Genomic DNA, 9,550 nt, shown 5'->3' with positions numbered 1-9,550 from the left:
AAATAAAGTTAGATGATCAAGGGGTGTACTGGTTGAGTAGCCAAGGCATCAAGAGCATCAATTACTCGATCCAGGGGATCCTCCTCCCGGGCACTCAACTCTTAGTCAATCTGATTCTCCTCTGAAATATGAGTAGAAGATTTAAACATTTTTTCCTTCTACGAGCTCTTGGCTTCGGATAAAGGACTCTTCGAACTTTTACGCTCGAGGATGTTCGGGTTGAGTGGGAAGGGTAGATAGAAGCTGGTCGAGCGGCTGGGTAGGGTGGAAGACTGATGAAAAAATATCGACATTTCCATCCCTTCAAAGAAGAAGATACGTCATCAAGGAATTTGTGGTAGGTCAGGGCAGCCATAGAGAAATGGTTCCCTTTGAAACGACAAGCAAAGTAGTAATGGATGATCAGGGGTTTGATCGAGAGGTTGTTCTCATGAATAGCACAAAGGCTAAGGCCATTATGCTGAAGGATTTAAGATGGAGTTGGTTTAGGGAGACCTCGACAAAATGGTCCACCTCGATATAGAAAGGGGAGATGGGGAACCGGGGGCCATTTTTAACTTGGTCCGAGAAAAAAGTATAGAAGATCTCGAGGGGTCGATCAGCACTTTCTAAGGGACCAGAAATAATAAACATGAAGGTAAAAAGGATGGATCCAAAAACTCGAAGGTCCTCATCATAGCTGAGTCGCAAGGTGTTTGTTGTGGTAGAAAACTAGGAAGCACCTGGGTTCTCGACCTCGGCTTTAGAAGCCATTTTGAGTTTTCCCTTGCCCTTTTTCTTGGGCATTGGAGGGCCCGGTATCCGGGTCGAAGAGTTTAGGTTATTTGGATTTTTTGAAGGTTTGGCTTATGATTCTGACAGAAGGGATGGGGATGGATTTTTGGAGGTGCTCGGTGGAGCGGGAAGGAAAAGAATTTGAGGTGGAGTCAGAGCGCACCTTCGCGGACTCATACCTAGATGAACCATGTGAATTTGCTTCAGAAGTAGAAGATGTATAGTTAGATATTTTGAAAAAACTAGAGCAAGAAAAATTACAAGTAGTAGAGAAAAGAATGTGGGGGTAGTCGGAAAAACAAAAACAGCTAGCCGGAAATAGAAGTGTGTCTGAGAAGCTGAGATAGATTCCAATATGGACGGAAAATCAAGGTTTTGCATAAGTGAGAAATGATGAAGGCTGTCAAATACTTATAGGGGCAAGAGGGTTAATCAGGGTCGTTGATCAGACTATGAGCAGACAATCGGGATTTACATTGGAATTTGAACTGGGTCACCCGAGAAGACGAAATTTCGGGGTGAGGTAGGTGAAACAACGTCTGACGTGACATCCGTATTTTCAACTGCTAGTGCTTAAGTCAGCCCTAGTCGGCTTACAATTCAAAATGAAGTCGTTTACCCGCCCTGATCCAAATATGACTACTCGAGAAATCGAGCAAGACTCTAGTCCAATTACTTAAGGAGGGAGTGGTGATACCTCGGTAAGAGCCTGGATCATCTTGGACTCGGGCATGGGAGTAGAAATTGAGGAAAGACCAGCCCAAAATTGGTCCACGGTGCCTTGATGTAGAGTTAGCCCCGATAGTGCCCACACTTACCCGATATCACAAGGCGCTACCTCAGTCACATATTTACCCGTAATACCCGTTTGGTTAAGGAAAGAATACTTTATTCCTATCAGCCCGGACATTAGCCCAGGTATCTTATCAGATCGTTACAGGTTCACACAAGCTCGAATTTGTATCCGAGCCTGAGAAACGTAAGAGAACTAAGTCAAAATGATCGTGAACCGTATTCACCAAAAATCCAGGATCTATTCTCACCCACGTTCGCAGATCGTGCTAAAATCATAACATGGGCCACATTGCCACACTGTGACCACTCCCGAACATCTCATGATGATCCATGACCTCAAAACCCTATAAATACCCCCAAATAAGGTAAAATCAAAAGAAAGGAGAACATGATGGACATGATAACTGACACTTATTATATTTTTATTTATATTGCTTTCTCTTTCGTTTGTGTATTCACTTGATTAACTTGAGTCGGTGTGACTATACAAAAAATCTTCTGGCGCCAGAGACGGATGTATTCTAGGGCTGTAGCCTAGCCCACTTTTTTTTTTATTTTTTAATAATTTAGCGACGGTTTTTCAACAACCGTCGCTAATATTGGGGACGGTTTTAGTAAAACCGTCGCCGATGTAGATCGGCGACGGTTTTAATTACACCGTCGCTACTAGCGACCTTTTATTCAAACAGTCGCTAATAACAGTCGATATTATTACAGCTAATAACAGTCTATTAGTACAGCTAATAACAGTCGCTATCATTACCACTGTGATGTTTTTAATGCAGCAATAGATTTCATTTTGATGGAGTTAAATACTCGGTTCAATGAGTCATCGGTGGAACTTCTTTCTCTTAGAACAGCTTTAGATCCTAAAAATTCATTTGACTCATTTAACAGTGATAATATTTGCAAGCTTGCGAAGAAGTTTTATCCTGGAGATTTCAAAGATCAAGAAATTGTTGCTTTGGAGTATGAATTGATACATTATAAACTTGATGTGATGCAGAATTTAAAGGTTTCTACACTTGTTGAGTTGTGTCAGCAATTGACCGAGAGTGGACGGTCAAGTGTTTATGTTATGTTGACTAGATTGATTCATCTTGTTTTGACATTACCTGTGTCTACTGCCACTACTGAGCGGCCTTTTTCAGCAATGAAGCATGTGAAGACGGCACTTCGCAATAAAATGGAGGATGACTTTCTTGCCGATTGTTTGACAATCTATATTGAACGAGATTTAGCTAAACATATTGATGTAAATTCTATTATTGATGAATTTTATGTTTTAAAATCTCGTACGGCACAACTTCGTTGAACGATATAATGTAAATTTTTTTTTAATAATATATAACTTATCATATTGAGTTCAAGCCCCCCCTAAATTTTATTCTTGGATCCGTCCCTGTCTGACGCCCCACTAATGTGTCTTCTTCTCAAGTGTCCAAGATATATAGACGAGATTCATCTCACTTAATCATCACTACATATAAGGAAGGACAATTCCTCATCCTGGAAAATTATCTACCCGAACTCACCCAATTTTACACGTGTTTCATCATATATGATTATTAAATTTTAAATTATATTAAAATATTATTTTAACAGTATTAGAGTTTTTTTATGACTAATTAAACCGTGATAAGGTAGATCAGTTCGACCACCGATTTGTTTATGAAAATTTTGATATAATTAATATAATAAAGTTATATTTAATTCGTAGAAGCGAGAAATTCTTTCAAAAATTATAATAAAAGAATTTCAAATAGGTAAAAAAAAATTAAATCATATTTTCTAACGGAGAAAATGTAATTTTTTTTTTTTTTAATTTTCAATTCTTAATGATTAAAAGTGAATATTTTTATAGATTAAATTATGTTATTTTAAAAAATTCTGTCAAACTTATTGTTGACTTTGCCAATGAGAAAGGTACGTACACTCATAAATTTTAAAGTAGTGATGGGGTTGATTCCATAAATCAATATTTGTCAGAAGAATCCACCTGATTAATATTTATAATAAAAATTACTTTTTTATATAAACAAAATATTTTTTAAAAATCAGTAAATACTAATATTTTAAATATAAAAACAATATATATATATTTATGTATTTTGTAAATTTATGTCACAAACTTGACCATTAATATATATCATCTCAAATGTGAAGCCGATAAATTTTTCAAAATAAACTAATACAATATATGGAAGATGTGCCAATGGTGAAAGGGGTCTGGTCTGTTGGATCCAGGTAAAGAAAAACTAAATAATATATTTGATTAAAAAACCAAAAAGAGACCTATGACTCACAACCTCCACCTCCCCGAGAATTCCACATGGCTTCTCGTTCACTTCCCTTTCAATACATAGAAAACGACAGAAGAAACCTAAAGAACCCAAGACGTACTCCTGATTTGCAAATAAAACCCAACGATCTTCAGGGAAAATAAAACATCAGTTGGAAATAAAAACAGAGCAGAAATGGCTGAAGTTGATGCGAAGAATATAGTGCTGGAATGGGTTCTGGGATCGACCGAGGGAGACATTACGGAGAGAATTGGGCAGATTTTGGGGAGCATTAAGTTTTTTTTTGTGGTTCCATTGCTCAGAATTTGCCTGTATATTTGCTTGTTTCTGTCACTCTTATTGTCTCTGGAGTGGCTTCATTTGGTGATTGTGAGTGTTCTTTTGAAGCTCTTCCGGAAGAAACCGGAAAAGAGATATAAGTTCGAGGAGATTAAGGATGATTTGGAGGGAGGAAGTGAGGCTTTCCCGTTTGTTCTTGTTCAGATTCCCATTGCCAATGAAGTTGAGGTCTGTTTTTTTAATTTAGTTTTATTTTTTCCCATTTGGTATATTTCAACAAAACGAGTGCCAAATGTTATATATCTAAAATAATCTCTTCATTTACAGCTCCGAAATCATAAATTTTTAAGGGAAATAAATTATAAATTATTAAATAAAATCAAATTTGATTATGATTATTATGAAGGATGAGTCAAGAAGTCATTTGGAAAATGATTGGGCACAAGAGTTTTACAGGTCACACTTTTTACTTTTTCTTCCCTCACGCGACTCTCAGTGAGTTTTCGACCTCATCTTTTTTGGCACTTATTTATTTATTATTATATTTTATCAAGTTGGTGAAAATTACCCAAATGGCACAACAAGTTCATCATGAAGTGTGCTAATAAATAAATTTATATTATTTTTTCTTCTAATTGTTTGTTTTATTATATTGATGCTCTTGTTAAACGTCAACTTACAAAAATAAATGACTTCATAAGGGTTGTTATTGAGTCATTAATGTCGATGAACATGTATATTCGAGTTAATGGAATATGTGAGAATTTAGCTAATTATTATTAGTTCGATTATCATTGTAAAACTTTTTTTGGTAAAACTTGTTGAACACAATTTTTCCAGTGCAGTTTACTTGACTCACTAACATGGTTTACAAAACTAGCCTAAGGATTTACCAAGTGTGTAATGAAAAATAGCGACTATGACTAGGAATAGGAAGATCGACTGGCGATTGATATTTTTTTTCAAAGTAGGGGCAATATTTGGAAGTTATGATAAAACTACATTTGATTTTTCATAATATAAACGTAAAGTGTTTAGATTATAATTAATTGTTTTTTTCATTGTTCGTTTATGAATTATATTTTTTAAATTTTTGGTGAGGAATAAAACGTGTATTAATTAACGAATTTGTCTTTTGGGCTTGGTTAGGTTCACAAGCTGTCAATTGGTGCAGCGTGTAAATTCTCCTGGCCTACCGATAAGCTATTGATTCAAGTACTCGATGACTCCTCCGATCAAGCGAACAAGGTACACATAAATCATGCATACTACAATTTATTTCTTTTCTCCAATTAACAAGATTCCAAATAATTTTCTTGTTAATTGGAAGAAAAGAAATAAATTTCTAAAAATTCTATACTGAAAACAACTTGCTTTACTCTCGATGGAACTTAAATTTCGAATCGAATTGAATCAAATCAATCGTGGCTTTTCAAGCGGAACCTTGCCTATAATTGTCAAAATAATTATTTTCTTGAGCTTTCACTTTTGAGTTTTGACAGAGTACATGTTTGTAGGGTATGATTGAGAAAGAATGTATTAGGTGGGCAAATGAGGGCATTAATATTAGATACCAAGCAAGGGACACCAGGGAGGGTTACAAAGCTGGAGCTCTTAAACAAGGCATGGAGCAAGATTATGTCAAACAATGTGAATATGTAGCCATATTCGACGTCGATTTTCAACCAGAACCGGACTTTCTGAGGCGAGCCATACCATTTCTCGTGCACAACCCTGAAATTGGTCTCGTGCAAGCTCGTTGGAGATTTGGTAAGTTGATGGACTCCATGTTAGAAGATAACTAAATCATGAAGGTTTTCCTTTAACATTTTTCTTTATAATTTGTTGTTCAAGAATAGTCCTAGAAGAAAAACGAAAAGTAATCTTTGTTTTTTTGTTTTTTTGCCAGTGAATGCAGATGCTTGTGTGTTGACAAGATTGCAGGAAATGTCATTGGACTTCCATTTCAGATTTGAACAAGAAGTTGGTTCATCTGGCTATGGATTTTTCGGATTCAACGGTGAGTACTTAATCATATGTGGTTTCGCGATTATTGTGAAAAGTCCAAAGGGCACGAAAACTTTTATGTTTGAGAATCCTATATATGTTTTTGAATGACGAGGCCGCCATTCATACTATTTTTTTCTGATCCTGATTTTGATTCTTGTTATATATAACAACTATAGGAAGTGGTGGAATATGGAGAATTAATGCAATGAATGATGCTGGTGGGTGGGATTGGAGAACCACAGCAGAAGACATGGATCTTTCTGTGCGGGCGGGGCTCAAGGGTTGGGAATTTCTTTACCTAGGAGATCTTCAGGTTTTTAAATAAATTTAATATTTTGGTCTTCTTTATATTTATTTCTATAATAATATTTTATCTTTTTTCATGAATTAAAAAATAGGTGAAAAGTGAACTTCCTAGTTCAATAAAATCCTACCGTTCTCAGCAGCATCGATGGTTTTGTGCTCCAGCCAATTTGTTTAGGACCACCATCATTCAAATTGCCATTAACAAGGTTTGTTTGACCAGAAATTTACTTTTGTAGGGAAAATCTTGCAAATTATAATGGACAGATTGCATTTCTTATGCTTGTTGAAAAGTCAAAAGAGTACTTACAAAACCTTATATTTATATATATATAATTAATAATATCTTTAAATCGAGACTGAACATGTAGCTCAGTTGGTCTCACCCGTTATGTTTAGACTAAAGTTCGAATTCTCTCCATTTTGTACTTTAAAAAAATAAAAATAATATCTTTAAATCTCAAGCACTTGTACCCCATTTACATATATATGTATTTTTTCAGGGGATATATGCTTGTGATTTAAAAACACTGTATTTTAAAAGATTTGGTTTACATTGGAGTTTCGTAATCTTTTGACTTTCTGAGTGGTAACCATACAATTTGCACAAACTAAAATTTTTTTTCTTCCTTTTTGTGATTTTACAGAAGGTTTCATGGAAGAAGAAACTTTACATGATGCTTAGTTTCTTCTTTGTCCGAAAGGTGGTCGGCCATGTCTTCATATTCTTGTTTTATTGTGTGGTTCTGCCATTGACGATTCTGTTCCCCGAAGTCGTTATCCGAAAAGATGGTGCCATTTTAGCTCCTTGCTTCATCACGGGGGTTAACACACTCTTTGGAACTCCAAGGTACTGTCTTCCAATGTATGCTTTTTTAACTTTTAGACTTCTAATTTTGTTTCTCTGTTTTGAAAAAAAAAAAACATCTTTTTAGTGCTCTTCTCAAACAAAAAACTTCTTAAAAGCACTGGAAGAAGTCCATTTTGTGAAATACTTTTAAACCAAATACTTCACGATTCAAATTGACTTTAAACCTTCTCTTGCTCTCCCATCTTCTTTGAAAATTCTCAGGTCAATCTATCTTATTTTACATTGGATCCTTTTTGAAACGGCGATGTCTTTTCGCCGAACAACGGCTATATTCGTCGGGTTGTTCCGAGCTAAAAGTGTCAACGAATGGGTTGTGACCGAAAAGCTTGGAGACTCACTCAACAATAAAACCAACACTGAATCAACTACACAAAAACACCATAGAATACGATTCAAAGCCCTCAAAGACAGGTAATTTTTATTCATAACTATGTATATGATGTATTTTGAATAGAATAATCAATCATTCATGCAATTTTTATTTAATCTATATTAGAAAGCATAAAATGACTTGATAAATTTCTCCTATGTTTCAGAATATTGCTACCAGAGATTGTGATTGCAGTGTTTCTATTAGCATGTGGATGCTATGGCTTCGTCTATCATCGAAAACAATACTATTACTACATATACATGTTACTTCAAGTGATCTTCTTAATACTTGCTGGATTTAGCTGCTTTGGCCTAAAAAATATGTGACTTGATATTAAGGCTCGAGGAAGAACGAATCTGAGGGAGGTACAGACATTAAGAATTTTATTATTTCTTAATAATAATGTAATTTTCTAAAGTTCTTTTCTAGAGTAATCATTAGAACAATTATAAGGCGTTTGGAGTTTGAATATGATTTTGAAGTGAAAATTAAAACTAGTTGGTATTCTTGTATAAATACGGCATAATTTGTGTTTTGGGTATACTTGGATACAGCCTCTCTCGGAATTTGCTTCTGTCAATTAACTCCCCAAATCATTCAATAAACCACAAAATGAATGTAAAATCGCTTTCTTTAAGAAATTATTTGCTCTCACACCACGGTGATGTATTCGAACTAAGCAAATTTTGTTCAGTTACCAAACAACAAATAATTTGAGGAAAAACAGTTTTTCTACGAGAAAATGGAGCTTTGTGTGCAGAATGAATTCTCACACTTAGATAGATCTATATGTGAGAATGTCTGTTAAATTTGAAAGCGGTGAAAATGAACATTTGATTAACCGTTGTAAATAAGTATAGCCCATAAAACCTTATGTAAAACGGTAGAGTCGTAGGAGCAGTTGGATTTGATCATGTATCCTTCTCCTTGAAAATCCAAACTTGGATCTGAGATTCTTAAAAAAATAATAACAATCCAACTTCTGTTTAGTAAAGTAATACATCTTCTAATTTAGATAAGAATCGTTTTATAGATGTGATTCAATCACACTTTTGTTTTTGAAGATTTGATTAACTATTTTATATTAAGGTACTTGGATACATATATGTTTGATGCCGTTCAACTTTTATTGCTTATATATAGATTATTCTGTGAAATAAATGTGACCAATCTTAGTTGGTCAATATAAGAATATGACAATGGAGAGCATATTGTACCAATTTATTTAAGATCACAATTGTGACAATTTATTTGGGCTTTTACAACTAGTAATTAAATTCCAAGTCGACGATAATTATCACAATTGCTTTTTCCTTGCACCATGCCTCATATTTAAGATTCGACTTCAAATACTTTAGGATTAATCGTTATTAATTATTTTTCTAATTGGATTAAGCTAGCATAATCGGAAGTTTGCTCAAGGTATCGAACTCTATGTTATTTCAAAGAAAGATGTTCTATAATCCTTACTAAAATAATTTTAGAACTGTCAAAAAACTAGTTTTTTTTTTTCAAGATTTCGAGTATGCATATACAGTAGCATGTACATGTTTTATCTCAACTTTTAGTAAACCAGAAACATATTTATTAAACAAGAAATAGACGATGTTGGGGAAAAATTCGTTAGTTTAGAAACATATAATGTGGTATTAATTGATTTTGGTAGAATTATATTGGCATTCGATAAAGTTTAAATTTTTTTTACTCGATTAGTTTAGTGTAGATATTCAAAATTCCTAGTTCATTTTTCTTTATTATATCATTAAATGTTTGACATATTCATTATTATATATAAGTATTTGAATTAGAAAAAATAATCTAAAAAAAATGTAATAGTTTTGA

At 34.2% G+C, this 9,550-nt stretch overlaps 1 protein-coding gene across 1 annotated transcript; it reads left to right on the top strand.

Annotated features, from left to right (window-relative positions):
* The first annotated feature begins 3,873 nt into the window (after positions 1–3,873).
* On the top strand, positions 3,874–8,125 carry LOC140830910 (glucomannan 4-beta-mannosyltransferase 2-like). Its single transcript, XM_073194489.1, has 9 exons — positions 3,874–4,379; positions 5,301–5,399; positions 5,669–5,921; positions 6,061–6,171; positions 6,338–6,474; positions 6,560–6,673; positions 7,112–7,314; positions 7,537–7,746; positions 7,872–8,125. Exons 1-9 carry the CDS (start codon positions 4,047–4,049, stop codon positions 8,032–8,034), a joined length of 1,623 nt encoding a protein of 540 aa, XP_073050590.1. The 5' UTR covers positions 3,874–4,046; the 3' UTR covers positions 8,035–8,125.
* Positions 8,126–9,550: the final 1,425 nt, after the last annotated feature.

The sequence above is a fragment of the Primulina eburnea genome, chromosome 4, assembly GCF_022965805.1.
Source record: "Primulina eburnea isolate SZY01 chromosome 4, ASM2296580v1, whole genome shotgun sequence".
In the NCBI taxonomy this organism is placed as follows: Eukaryota; Viridiplantae; Streptophyta; class Magnoliopsida; order Lamiales; family Gesneriaceae; genus Primulina; species Primulina eburnea.
The sequence above is the reverse complement of the archived record's forward strand: the minus strand, read 5'-3'. Positions and strand labels throughout refer to the sequence as shown.

Excerpts from the sequence above, each read along its gene's own strand:
- LOC140830910 (XM_073194489.1), top strand. The coding sequence starts at position 4,047 with ATGGCTGAAGTTGATGCGAAGAATATAGTGCTGGAATGGGTTCTGGGA. Across the intron at positions 4,380-5,300 it reads CCATTGCCAATGAAGTTGAG|GTTCACAAGCTGTCAATTGG; the intron begins GTCTGTTTTTTT and ends GGGCTTGGTTAG. Across the intron at positions 7,315-7,536 it reads ACACTCTTTGGAACTCCAAG|GTCAATCTATCTTATTTTAC; the intron begins GTACTGTCTTCC and ends GAAAATTCTCAG.